The sequence below is a fragment of the Anolis sagrei genome, chromosome 6 (genome assembly GCF_037176765.1).
Source record: "Anolis sagrei isolate rAnoSag1 chromosome 6, rAnoSag1.mat, whole genome shotgun sequence".
Taxonomy (NCBI): Eukaryota; Metazoa; Chordata; class Lepidosauria; order Squamata; family Dactyloidae; genus Anolis; species Anolis sagrei.
In genome coordinates this window covers 60,461,889-60,476,873 of record NC_090026.1, presented here as the reverse complement: position 1 = coordinate 60,476,873, position 14,985 = coordinate 60,461,889, and the positions used below count along the sequence as shown (strand labels likewise).

General features: G+C 41.5%; 1 protein-coding gene across 1 annotated transcript in view; it reads right to left on the bottom strand.

The window, feature by feature from the left end:
* COL15A1 (collagen type XV alpha 1 chain) overlaps positions 1-14,985 on the bottom strand; it is a 216,930-nt gene that overhangs the window by 103,880 nt on the left and 98,065 nt on the right. Inside the window, exons 4-7 of the mRNA XM_067470147.1 lie at positions 14,261-14,335; positions 9,600-9,689; positions 6,234-6,378; positions 2,845-2,963 (exon numbers count right to left, since the gene is read on the bottom strand). Of these exons, the coding sequence (XP_067326248.1) occupies positions 2,845-2,963; positions 6,234-6,378; positions 9,600-9,689; positions 14,261-14,335 (429 nt within the window). The remainder of the gene's footprint in view (positions 1-2,844; positions 2,964-6,233; positions 6,379-9,599; positions 9,690-14,260; positions 14,336-14,985) is intronic.

Genomic DNA, 14,985 nt, shown 5'->3' with positions numbered 1-14,985 from the left:
ACTTTTCTAAGTATCTTCTGAATTCTGGGTAAATTATGATAGCAGGAGGAGCAAACCCTGACCCCTTGTTCAGAGGAATATCCTGGGCAAAACTGTGCCACTGGGAGGTACTGTCTATGTTTCCACTTGCGCTGCCATATAATCTGCATTTCTGAATGCAGATTATCTGCTTTGAACTGGATTACATGGCAGTGTAGATTCATATCATAGAATCATAGAATCAAAGAGTTGGAAGAGACCTCATGGGCCATCCAGTCCAACCCCCTGCCAAAAAGCAGGAATATTGCATTCAAATCACCCCTGACAGATGGCCATCCAGCCTCTGTTTAAAAGCTTCCAAAGAAGGAGCCTCCACCACACTCCGGGGCAGAGAGTTCCACGGCTGAACGGTTCTCACAGTCAGGAAGTTCTTCCTCATGTTCAGATGGAATCTCCTTTCTTGTAGTTTGAAGCCATTGTTTCGTGTCCTGGTCTCCAGGGAAGCGGAAAACAAGCTTGCTCCCTCCTCCCTGTGGCTTCCTCTCACATATTTATACATGGCTATCATATCTCCTCTCAGCCTTCTCTTCTTCAGGCTAAACATGCCCAGCTCCTTAAGCCGCTCCTCATAGGGCTTGTTCTCCAGACCCTTGATCATTTTAGTCGCCCTCCTCTGGACACATTCCAGCTTGTCAATATCTCTCTTGAATTGTGGTGCCCAGAATTGGACACAATATTCCAGGTGTGGTCTAACTAAAGCGGAATTGAGGGGTTGCATTACTTCCCTAGATCTAGACACTAGGCTCCTATTGATGCAGGCCAAAATCCCATTGGCTTTTTTTGCCGCCACATCACATTGTTGGCTCATGTTTAACTTGTTGTCCACGAGGACTCCAAGATCTTTTTCACACGTACTGCTCTCGAGCCAGGCATTGTCCCCCATTCTGTATCTTTGCATTTCGCTTTTCCTGCCAAAGTGGCACTCCTGTTAGGTTACTAACAGGAGTGCCATACAGGGAGAGAACGACTTCCATGTTGCAGCAACTCCACCGGCTGCCGATCTGCTTCTGGGCTAGATACAAAGTGCAGGTTATTACTTTTAAAGCCCTAAATGGCTTGGGTCCAGGCTATTTGTCAAATCTCATCTCCTCTTATGTACCAGCTTGGACACTGCGATCAGCAGAGGAGGCCCTACTCTTGGTCTCATCTCCATCTCAAGCACAGCTGGTGGGAACAAGAGAGGGGGCCTTCTCCGTGCTCACCCCACCTCTGGAACTCCTTCCCTAAAGAAATAAAAACGGCCCCCTTCCTCCTCTCCTTCAAAAACAATTTAAAAATCTACATATTCCCATTCACATTGTTTTAATTGGCCAAGCTTTGGTGCTCAGAGGTGGCCTGATTGTCCCAGGTTGTGTTTCTTCCAGAATATAGACTAGAAGGCTGAACACGCCTGGAATATTGTGTCCAATTCTGGGCACCACAACTGAAGAGATATTGACAAGCTGGAATGTGTCCAGAGGAGTGCGATTAAGATGATCAAGGGTCTGGAGAACAAGCCCTATGAAGAGCGGCTTAAAGAGTTGGGCATGTTTAGCCTGAAGAAGAGAAAGCTGAGAGGAAATATGATAGCCATGTATCAATATGTGAGCGGAAGTCACAGGGAGGAGGGAGCAAGCTTGTTTTCTGCTTCCCTGGAAACTAGGACGCGGAACAATGGCTTCAAACTGCAAGAGAGGAGATTCCATCTGAACATGAGGAAGAACTTCCTGACTGTGAGAGCCGTTCAGCAGTGGAACTCTCTGCCCCGGAGTGTGGTGGAGGCTCCTTCTTTGGAAGCTTTTAAACAGAGGCTGGATGGCCATCTGTCAGGGGTGCTTTGAATACAATATTCCTGCTTCTTGGCAGGGGGTTGGACTGGATGGCCCATGAAGTCTCTTCCAACTCTAGGATTCTATGATTCACTCAATAGTCCTGTTCCAAATTTGTCACCATATTCTGACTCAGTTGGTTTTGGCTTAGTTGACTCTGTTGATCTCGCTGGCTCCATTGGCTGTATTACATTTTAATAATGGTTTTAAATGAATGTTAAATCTTGTTTATATAATTTACGTTTAATGTCTATTATGTTATTATAGAACAATTGATTGCTTTATGTTTCTATTTATGTATCGGATCTGACATTGAATCTTTTCCACCTTTTGTTGTAATCTGCCCTGAGTCCCCTTAGGGAGAGAGGGTGGAATATAAATAAAGAATATTATTATTATTATTATTATTATTATTATTATTATTATTATTATATAATCCTATTCACAGCAGATAATCTGCATTCAGAAACTGGATTGTATAGCAGTGTAGATCCAGCCTAAACCTGTCTATAAGTAAAAAAAAATACAACAAATTAACTTAAAACACCTGAGTCAATTGATACATGGCTCAGTGTCAGAACAAGGACATTATTGTCTAATGTTTATTGCTATTGTTTTAATGTTTATTGTTTTGCTTTATGAGTTATTTATTGTTGTATTGCTATGCTGTTGTTTTATTGATATGTTGGGCCTTGGCCTCTTGTAAGCCGCACCGAGTCCTTCAGGAGATGTTAGCGGGGTATAAATAAAGGATAATAATAATAATAATAATAATAATAATAATAATAATAATTGTGCTCTGCCCTGAGTTCCCTGTGGGGTGAGAAGGGCGGAATATAAATATTTTAAATACATAAATAAATAAATCATAGCAAAAAACATAATTTTGGCTCCAAAACCACCCTCGACTTATGCATGAGGATGTTATACATGAGAATATATAATAAGCTCCACTTAGTAACATGAGCCTTACTAACACACCCAAATATATACTTACTTTTTCTCTTTTTGCACCTTGCAGAACACTGTCATGAGGCTCTGCTTCTGTTTTTAATATTTCCTGAGCTATAGTGGTAGTTTCACTTTTTGGTCTGTTTGTTGCTATAGTGGTTACACCTAAAAGAGACAAAAAAAATTGAAATATACATAAAAATATGCAAAATCATATAATAAAATTACGTTCTATCAGTAAGAAAATAACACAGTGAGTGACTGTTAATAAAAAGATGTTACTTTTGTTATAAGGAATGACAAGGAGCTTGGGTATAAGATTGAAAAGGCAAGAAGACATAGGGGTCGTTCCACAGAAGATGCACCAAAACTTACAAATCCCTTTGATAAAGGATTAAAAGGAGAGGGAAAATCAGAAAGTGAAAATACTACGGGAGAAATCTTAAGAATGGCAAACTGGAATCAACTGCTACATAGGAAGTGTAGTGTTTAATCAAGTTATTTGGGGCCGCGTGGCGCAATGGTTTAAACCCTTGTGCTGCTGAACTGCTGACCTCAAGGTTGGTAGTTTGAATCCATGGAACGAGCTGAGCTCCCACTGTTAGCCCTAGCTCCTGCCAACTTAGCAGTTTGAAAACATGCAAATTTGAGTAGGTAATGCCTCAGCAGGAAGGCAAAAAGACCAGGAGGTGTCTATGGACAACATAGGCTCCTTGGCATGGAAATGGAGATGAACACCTTTCCCAGGGCCAGAGATGAGCACCACCTCCAGAGCTGGAAATGAAAAGGAGAAGCCTTTGCCTTTGTCTGTGTATTGATGCTGTAATCCTCTCTGAGTTCCCTCGGGGAGAAGGGTGGAATATAATAATTATAATTATAATTATTATTATTATTTGAAACACAACAAGATAAGTCCATAGCAGACAAGATCACTCTGCTGGCTGTTGTATTGGATCACATGTCGGACACTTCCCAAGTGTCTAGGACTGTGTGATGTGTTGGCGAATAATGCATGCAGATCCCATTAAGGTGGCCTTCTGCAGCTGGCAGATGGTAATTTTGTCAGGCCGATTGTGTTTAAGTGCAGGCCAAGGTCTTTAGGCACTGCACCCAGTGTGCCGATCACCACTAGGATCACCTTTACTGGCTTGTGCCAGAATAATAATAATACTAATTATTATTATTCCAAAATGTCAAATGTTAGTTTTACAAAAGGAGAAAATAATAGTAACATTTAATAATTTACACAGTGAATATAGTAATGAGATATCATGGGACTGATGTTCAAACCTATATATGTTTTCACCTTTTGTTACTGTTTCCTTAAAGAATTTATGATACAAAAGAAAGGCTTAAACACTGCATCACAGTTACATTTTTCAATACTGGTACAGCCCAGGGCTAAACATGAAACAGGAGGTCTTTCTTAAGTCTTGATCCTACCACAGTAATTATTACCTATTTAATAGGACTGTTATTAATCATCACTAAAATAAATATCAAGTATTATCATTACACCAGACTAGTAAGTGTAAAATGATTACTAATACATTTCTATACAATGCTCAAAGCATGCCATATACATTATTTCATTAATCCTGGAAACTCATCCGCGAGATAACTTAGTAATTATCCTCATGTTTTACTTGATGGAACTGATGTTGAGAATGTTTTTTTGTTGTTGTTTTTTTTGGCACTATGATTATACAATGATGACAGGTGACATTTTAACCAGGATTTCTGATGCACATCTCAATCTCCTGCTTAAAAATGGCATAGTCTTATTAAACCCATGCAGAGTGTGACATATCATAGAAAGTATTCAGGAAGTTCGACTATTAAGTTTGTCTCTATAGAGCTAATGTAGGAGTAGTTAAAATGTGGCCAAATCCCCACTAATCATCTCCCAGTATGATGAATACCAATAGATACTCATTGTATCAAGAAGCACTTCTGAGGCTGGATCTACACTGTCATATAATCTAGTTTCTGAATCCAGATTATCTGCTTTGAACTGAATTATATGAGTCTACACTAGATTACTGTATATACTCAAGTATAAGCCTAGTTTTTCGGCCTTTTTTTTAGGCTGAAAATGTCCCCCTCGGCTTATACTTCAGTCAAGGTTGTTATTTTACTCTGTTATTATATTATTTTATTACATTTATTATGTTACTCTATTATTATTATTATTATTATTATTATCATTATTATTATCATTATTACATTTATCATTTACTCTATTACTATTACATTGATTATTTTACTCTATTTATTATTGTTATTATTACATTTATTATTTTACTCTATTATTACTGTTATTATTGCATTTCCATTATTTTACTCTTTTATTATTATTTTTGTTACATTTTTTTTACTTTATTATTATTGGAAGGATATGTAAGCACATTTACACTGGGGAAGGTTAGAATAATGGTTTAATCAGATTTGGACAGTCTTATATTAAAAATTACAGTTTTATGTACATATTCAAAAAACATTTAACGTATTGATGCCTCAATTAATGTAATTGGATTGCTGTCTATTTTTATTTTGAAATTTACCTGAACCTTCTGCATTTCTCACCATTGGCTTATACTTGAGTGAATTCATTTTCCCAGTTTTTTGTGGTAAAATTAAGTGCCTCGGTTTATATTCGGGTCGGCTTATACTCGAGTATATACGGTATATGGCAATGTGAATGGAGCCTTTGGTAAAGGTAAAGGTTTCCCCTTGACATTAAGTCCAACTCTGGGGGATGGTGCTGATCTCAATTTTTAAGCCAAAGGGCCGGTATTGTCCATAGACGCCTCCTAGGTCGTGTGGGTGGCATGACTGCATGGAGTGCCGTTATCTTCCTGTCAAATCAGTACCTATTGATCTACTCATATTTGCATATTTTCAAACTGCTAGGTTGGCAGAAGCTGGGGCTGACAACAGGAGTTTACTCCATCCCATGGATTCAAACTACCAACCTTCCCATCAGCAAGTTCTGCAGCTTAATGCTTTAATACTGAGTAACAGATATAACGGAACAACTACGTGACGGGACTGGACATTGTTTTAATGAGTATCGATTGAAGTATGTTTTATTATAATGTGATGATTTTATTGTTGTTGACCTTTTATACTGTATATTGTATCTATGTTTTTGATGGCATTGAATTTTTGCCTTGTAAACCGCTTCGAGTTGCTGGAAGGCTGAGAGGGACAGTATATAAATATACTAAATAAATAAATAAATAAATAAATAAATAAATAATAAATAAATAAATAACTTACTGCACCATCGCGGCCCCCAGATGGGGCCTTACTGTACCATTATTTGTTTTGTTACTATCACAATTGTCTGAGAGACTACTTATCAACCACAAGAAAGTCTCCATTCTTAAAAACATGCAGGAGGAGGAGAAGGGAAATGAAAACACACAATACCTTGTTCTTTGGTTTTAGTTGGTCTCACTGTTTCTTCCAAGAGATGGTGTCCTGAGAAATCCATCTCTTCAGAAGGAAGTGACAGAGTTGGTGGTGCGCTTACTGGCCCAGCAGTAGTTTCTTCTGATGAGTTCCCAGGCAGTTGCTAAGAAAGGAATTATAAACCAAACTTTATCGGGACATTATCTCATTGAAAATATTGTTGTTGTGTGACCAAGTATAAACGCTGTATAAAACCCCATCCACTTTTGCAGTCTTGAAAATCTACATTGAATAAAATATGGAAGATATTATCTCAAACTAAGAGCCCTACTGTGGTTGGATGTCACATGCTGCTCTTTGTTTGGAGGAAGACCAAATAGTAGAAAACAGTTGCCGAAAGAATAATTATAAAATGGATACAGGTTTTATGTGGGAGCACTTGTCCCCAAACTTCTCTATTCTTTGAACTGTTCAAGAATCAACTGACAGGACCTCATCACATTTAGGTCAGTATGTCGGAGATAGTGGGGGGTATCACCACTAATTGTGACAAAACCGGCATGGGGTATCCATAGCCCTGAGCCCTGCATTGCCCACATTGCCACTTTCTCATCCCACAGGGAAAGAGTCATCGCCCAGCTTCCCCTGTTCTTCTCTATGCAACACAGAAAACCTCCCGTGTTCTGGCTGCTGGCTTTTATGACAGTTTGGCCTCATTTCAGGCACATATCCCCACCAGAAGTAGATCTATGTCGAGTGAAGGGATTCAGTGGGCTCAATGTCTGAAGTGAGTTTAAATTGTCATAGGACAGGCAATTTTGCCCATGTGATGAAGCCTCCAAGTTAACTCTATCTTTCTCTCAATCTTCCAATTTATCTATTTCTTAGCCTAAACAATGGCTCATAATTTTAAACCTTTCTCCTCCTTATACAGCTATTTTAAATATGCTATTTATAGAGGAAATCTTTTTAATTCTTAGGAAAAGAAGCCATAGTAAGAACTGACCATGGAAGAACAGACTGGTTCAAGATTGGGAAAGGTGTACTGCAGAGTTATATACTCTCACCCAACCTATTCAACTTGTATGCAGAACACATAATGAAATGTGCGGGGCTTGAGGAATGTAAGGCTGGGGTTAACATTGCTAGAAGAAACATTAACAACCTTAGATATGCACTTTGATGGCCGAAAGCGAGGAGGAGCTGAGGAGCCTTCTAATCAAGGTGAAAGAAGAAAGTGCAAAAGCTGGGTTGCAGTTAAACATTAAAAAAAAAACCAAGATTCTGCCAACCGGACTGATTGATAACTGGCAAATAGAGGGAGAAAATGTGGAGGCAGTGACAGACTTTGTATTTCTAGGCGCAAAGATTGGTGCAGACGCAGACTGCAGCCAGGAAACCATAAGGCACTTACTTCTTGGGAGGGATGCAATGACCAGTCTTGATAAAATAGTGAAGATTAGAGACATCACACTGGCAGCGAAGATCCGCATAGTTAAAACAATGTTATTCCCCATAATAATCTACAGATGTGAGAGCTGGACCATAGGGAAGACTGAACGAGGTTAAACAGCTTGCCATCTGTCCGATAGATGGTTTCCACTCTGCTGGGAAGCTTCCCAACAACAAGATGAAGTATCATAGCGATGGAGATGGAGAATACAGTTGGAGCGATAACACATCCCTGTTTGACACCTGATTCCACCTTAAATGGGTCATTTGGGAGCCCTGAGTAGAGATATCTAAATCTCTTTGCCGAGTATATAAAAGAGCATGCCTTCAAGCAGCATTGATCAGCTAAGGAGCAAAAAAGGCGAGTCTATCACTCATTGTGGATCTCTCAATGAGGAGGTCTAAACTATAGTTTCCCAAACAATAGTTACACATCATGGGTTTTACGGCCTGTGAAGGGCCTTTACATTTAGTATTAATATAGGACACTCCGAATCGAACCAGATCTCTTAAACCCATGTCCTGATTCAGATTAAATGGCTGTAAGGGCCAGCTGAGTCAACTACAAAACTTGAGAAGACCATCTGAGTAATCTAAAATTATCTAAGGTTTAGCTGAAATCAATTTCTTCCCAACCAGAGAATGTTAGGAAATACTTAGGACTACTTTGGCCATAACCACCTACTCTTGGCTTGCATAGTATTTACATTCCTGGGCTGAAGAACATTTGTATTTATCACAATTCATCTCTTCCCTCAGTCTGGTACTTCTTCATATTTCAAACAGGTTTATGAAATAAACCGAAATTCAAATTAAAAATTAAGTCATGGTGTAACCACACACAAATGTTGGATGGGGTTACACTCCCCCTGAAGACGCAGGTTCGCAGCTTGGGTGTGATCCTGGATTCATCGCTGAGCCTGGAGCTCCAGGTCTCGGCGGTGGCCAGGGGAGCATTTGCACAGCTCCGGCTCGTGCGCCAGCTGCGCCGTACCCCGGGAAGTCTGACTTGGCCACGGTAGTCCACGCTCTGGTCACATCCCGTATAGATTACTGCAACGCGCTTTACGTGGGGCTGCCCTTGAAGACTGTCCGGAAGCTTCAGATGGTCCAGCGCTCGGCAACCAGGTTGCTAACAGGAGCGGCACTCAGGGAGCATACCACTCCTCTGTTGAGCCAGCTCCACTGGCTGCCAATCTGCTACCGGGCATAATTCAAGGTGCTGGCGCTAGCCTACAAAGCCCTAAACGGTTCCGGCCCCACTTACCTCTCCGAACGCATCTCCACCTATGAACCGACGCGGACATTAAGATCTTCCGGGGAGGCCCTGCTCTCGGTCCCGCCTGCATCACAGGCACGGTTGGCGGGAACGAGAGACAGGGCCTTCTCGGTGGTGGCCCCTCGGCTATGGAATGCCCTACCCATTGACATCAGACAGGCCCCTTCGCTGCTGGCGTTTCGGAAGAAGCTTAAAACCTGGCTCTTTGAGCAAGCGTTTGGCTAATCAGCGCAATCGAACATAGGTTGACGGTTAAATTGAACATAGGAATGGCACAAGGACTATGAGACTGGATCTTGTTTTGTGATCGAGGCATTATGTATGATTGTTGTGTATTTGCTACTGTGTATGATGTGTTTTAATAGTTATTGTTGTGTTAATTTACATTGTGTAAACTGCATTGAGTCGCCTAATTAGGTTGAGAAACGCGGTATAGAAATAAAGCAAATAAATAATAAATAAATAAATAAATGTAGCCACGTGCATATCAGTTTGCTTATGTTTGTTCTGTTTATGAGATTCAATAGTTACATATAAACAGCAAATTCATTGCCTATGTGCATTAAAATTAGTAGATACAAACAGAGGCAAATCATTTTGTTCATTAGAAAAAAAGTCCCAAAGATAAAGCTGGATAATATCTCTATACTTACTGGGGCTTGTGAGGGCCAAATGACTTCCTGTGTCTCGGGGATACCCTCCTGTTCCTGCACGCTGTCATGGCCACTGCTCTCTCCTGAAGTCTATCAGAATCAAGCCACAAAACAGAACTTGAGTCATGAGAAATTTAATGGATAATTCATAGACATATTATACCCACCAAAACTGAACAAACTTAGATTTATTTATTTATCTTGTCAGGAGCAACCAGACAGTTGTATTACATTTTTAACAAAACAAACAGACAGACAAAACACAAAGTTTGCAAGCTTGGTAGTTGATTAAATGTCCTTTGGCCAGTATCTGGCCGCTTGGAATGTCTCTGATGTTGTCGCAAGGAGGTCCTCCATTGTGCATGTAGAAGGCTCAGGTTGCATTGCAGCAGGTGGTCAGTGGTTTGCTCTTCACACTCGCATGTCGTGGATTACACTTTGTAGCCCCATTTCTTAAGATCGGCTCTGCATCTCATGGTGCCAAAGCGCAGTCTGTTCAGCGCCTTCCAAGTCACCCAGTTTTCTGTGTGCCCAGGGGGGAGTCTCTCATTTGGTATCAGGCATTGATTGAGGTTCTGGGTTTGAGCGTGCCACTTTTGGACTCTTGCTTGCAGGGGTGTTCCAGTGAGTGTCTCTGTAGATCTTAGAAAACTATTTATTGATTTAAGTTGTTGACGTGCTGGCTGATAGCCAAACAAGGGAGGAGCTCGAGATGTCACTGCCTTGGTCCTTTCACTACTGGTTTCTACTTCCTGACTGATGTCAGGTGGTGCAATACCGGCTAGACAGTGTAATTTCTCCAGTGGTGTAGGGCACAGACACCCTGTGATAATGCGGCATGTCTCATTAAGAGCCACATCCACTGTTTTAGTGTGGTGAAACGTGTTCCACACTGGGCATGCACACTCAGCAGCAGAGTAGCATAATGCAAGGGCAAATGTCTTCACTGTGTCTGGTTGAGATCCCCAGGTTGTGCCAGTCAGCTTTTTTATGATATTGTTTCTAGCACTCACTTTTTGCTTGATATTCAGGCAGTGATTCTTGTAGGTCAGAGAACGGTCCAGAGTGACTCCCAGGTATTTGGGTGTGCTGCAATGCTCCAGTGGGATTCCTTCCCAGGTGATCCTCAGAGCTCGGGATGCTTGTCTGTTCTTAAGGTGAAAAGCACATGTCTGTGTTTTAGATTGATTAGGGATCAGCTGGTTTTCCCTGTAATAGGCGGTAAGGGCACCTAGAGCTTCAGAGAGCTTCTGTTCTACCATCTCAAAGCTCCCTGCTTGAGCAGTAGTGGCACGATCATCAGCATAGATGAAGCTCTCTGTCCCTTCTGGCAGTGGCTGGTCATTTGTGTAGATGTTGAACATGGATGGAGCAAGCACGCTCCCCTGAGGCAGGCCGTTATTCTGTTTCCGCCATCTGCTTCTCTGGCCCTGGAACTCAACAATAAAGCTCCTGTTTTGTAGCAGATTTCCTATGAGGCGGGATAAGCACATACATCTTCCACACACTGATTATGGAGCTATAAAAATAAAGAAGCAGTTTGTAGATGATTTTCACAGATAAAGTTTTAACTTATTTTTCATAAGCACAGATTTTATAAACAGCATATATGAAGCCATGTAGATCGACTCCATATTATGGACTTTCTGCTTTTAATGTTGTGAATTTCTGATCTGAATGTTAATGTGTTTTTTTTTAAACTATTTCAAATGTTTTAAAGTTTTACACTCATGGCCTGTGACTGTAATAATAAAATTCAAAAATTCAAATTCAAAATAAATTTAAGCCTATGGTAGCCAATTTGATTTTTTTAAAAAAAGCATACAGTTCTCATCCCACTTTGTTCTTGTCTTACATGGAATGTTTCCATAGGGAAGAAAAACAGGGCAACTCCATGTAGGCATTCCTTTGGTGACTAAGGGCTAGAGCAGTGTTTCTCAACCTGGAGGTCGGGACCCCTGTGGGGGTCGCGAGGTGTCAGAGGGGTCACCAAAGACCATCAGAAAACAGTATTTTCTATTGGTCATGGGGGTTCTGTGTAGGAAGTTTGGCCCAATTCTAATGTTTGTGGGGTTCAGAATGCTCTTTGATTTTAGGCGAACTATAAACTACAACTCCCAAATGTCAAGGTATATTTTCCTGAAAGTTCACCAGTATTCAAATTTGGGCGTATTGGGTATTTGTGCCAAATTTGGTCCAGTGAATGAAAATGCATCTCATATCAGATATTTACAGTAAGATTCCTAACAGTAGCAAAATTAAAGTTATGAAGTAGCAATGAAAATAATTTTATGGTTGGGGGTCACCACAACATGAGGAACTGTATTAAGGGGTCATGGCATTAGGAAGGTTGAGAACCACTGAGCTTGAGTGTGTCATAAAGCAGATAATCGTTCATATCTTTCTAATGGAATTGGGGCTTCGTCCTTTTCCAGGATGCTCCTTTTAATTATAGAAGTAAAGAAATCTGCTCTGTTAGGACTAAAGTGCATAAGCAAAGCTGTTATGATTTCTCACACAGGGATTTTATGCACATGGCTGAAGCCCCTCAAGCCCCCCCCCCTCCCCCGGCTACATGCCTGAGTTGACTCATTACACATCCCCAGCATCACCATCCATTTTACTCTCATTAGTTCAAGACTGTATGATTAGTTGCCATGTGCATAAAATCCCTGTGTGAGAAATCATAACAGCTTTGCTTATGCACTTTAGTCCTAACAGAGCAGATTTCTTTACTTCTATAATTAAAAGGGGCATCCTGGAAAAGGAAGAAGCCCCAATTCCATTAGAAAGATATGAACGATTATCTGCTTTATGACACACTCAAGCCCAGTGGTTCTCAACCTTCCTAATGCCATGACCCCTTAATACAGTTCCTCATGTTGTGGTGACCCCCAACCATAAAATTATTTTCATTGCTACTTCATAACTGTAATTTTGCTACTGTTATGAATCATACTGTAAATATCTGATATGAGATGCATTTTCATTCACTGGACCAAATTTGGCACAAATACCCAATACTATGCCCAAATTTGAATTCTGGTGAACTTACAGGAAAATATACCTTGATATTTGGGAGTTGTAGTTTATAGTTCGCCTAAAATCAAAGAGCTTGAGGGGCTTCAGCCCCCCCCCCCCACGAAATTCTCATGGTGGTTCGCGAAAAGGCCTTACTGGTGCATTATTTAAACTGTTATGTTTATTCATATCATGATCTGATCACCATACTCAATATATCCCATATGCATGGGGGTACTGGGGTAATGATACAAAAGGTTTGCTAGGCTAGACCCTCTTTCACTCAGACTCAGCCCCCCCCCCCGAAACTCAGCCCCCCTTGAACCCTCCCCTGAAAAAAAATTCAGCCCCCCCCCCCCCCCCCGAATCGAAATCCTTGCTACGGGCCTGAGTCAACTGATGCTTTTTTGACTCCAAACTGAAATGTATCCAGAGATGGGACAGCTGTGAATATCACTGCAACAGTACTACTAGACTAGAGGTGACAACACACCTCCAAACAGGCTGCTTTGGCAACGAAAACTGCCATTTTCCTCACCTGTTTCTCATTTTAAAGAAGTCTGGTCTCCAGTTGAACTAGTTGCCGTGGGAGTTGCACAGAATGGAAACAGAGTGGAAGGCAACTAGTTGCACTTCCTGCTTCCAGCATATTAAAATCTACTTCCAACTCCTTGCCGTAATTGCCATTATGCAAACATGATAGTACCTTGGGAAGTCTGACTTGGCCACGGTAGTCCACGCTCTGGTTACATCCCGTTTAGACTACTGCAACGCTCTCTACGTGGGGTTGCCTTTGAAGACGGCTCGGAAGCTTCAATTGGTTCAACGTTCGGCAGCCATGACACTAATAGGAGCAGAGCGCAGGGAGCATACAACTCCTCTGCTGCACAGGCTCCACTGGCTACCAATTTGCTACCGGGCACAATTCAAAGTGCTGGCGTTGGCCTATAAAGCCCTAAACGGTTCTGGCCCAAGTTACCTATCCGAACGTATCTCCGCCTATGAACCCACCAGGACTTTAAGATCCTCTGGGGAGGCCCTGCTCTCGATCCCGCCTGCATTACAGGCACGTTTGGCGGGGACGAGGGACAGGGCCTTCTCAGTGGTGGCCCCTCGGCTGTGGAACGCCCTTCCCATGGACATTAGATCAGCCCCCTCGTTAATGGTGTTTCGAAGAAAACTGAAAACCTGGCTATTTGAACAGGCGTTCGGATAAGCAGTGCAATGAATATAATGAATATAGGAAAACGGAATTACGGATGACGAGTTGGATCACGATTCTAGTTACGAGATGTTAATGTGTTGTATATTGATGTTAATTATGTAGTATACTACGGTGTTAATTGTTTTTAAATAGTGTATGTTGTTAGCACTGAATTTTTGCTCTTGTTGTGAACCGTGTTGAGTCGCCTACGGGCTGAGAAACTGCGGTATACAAATAAAGTAAAGTAAACGGCGCTCCATGCAGTCATGCCGGCCACATGACCTTGGAGGTGTCTATGGACAACGCTGCTGACACTTCGGCTTAGAAATGGAGATGAGCACCACACCCCAGAGTCAGACATGACTGGACTTAATGTCAGGGGACAACCTTTACCTTTACCTTGAAGTAAAGTAAATAAATAAATAATAGTACTCACATAGGGGTCATCATCCTCACATTGATCCTCAGTAGCCCTTACATCAGGCTTGATCGTCAGCTGCTGAATGGAGCCCTAGAAAGATTAAGAATAGCAACTCAAAATGACATTCTTTAGGAAGAATCTACACAGAATACATGACAAGCCTTCAGACTTCAAAGGGACAAAGAATGATGACTTCATCACACGGGGCTGCAAGCATTGTAGGACCCTTGCAGCACAATTGTTCTACGGAGCCCCACGTCGCCCATCACACGACACAGGCTCACTTTCAGAAGGCCTTCATAGCAGAACTGTGGCACAAGTATCCTTTGATGCTGCGCCCAGAACAAAGGAGGCTTCCTGTGTTCCGTAAGGAATAACAGGAGCAGTGCAAGGAGAAGCCTTCCTGATATTTTACATTGCCCTATCTCCCAGTGTTTTAAAATTTTAATCTTTGAATTTGGCCATGCCCACTGTGATCATTTTTAGTGTTTTAATGTTTTGATTTTATATTGTCTTGTTGCTTATTTACATTGGTTTTGTATTTTATGTTCTTTTATTTTCTGATTTTCTGTTGTGTTTTTGTGCCATATTGTGTTTACTGTATTGGTGGGCATGGTCTCATGTAATCCGCCCCAAGTCCCCTTGGGGAGATGGTGGCAGGGTATAAATATCCCAGGATTGTGGCACAGAAGTGGGACTTTGCAACAGAGGTGCAGGTGGAGGAGAGCTAAGCACCGGGA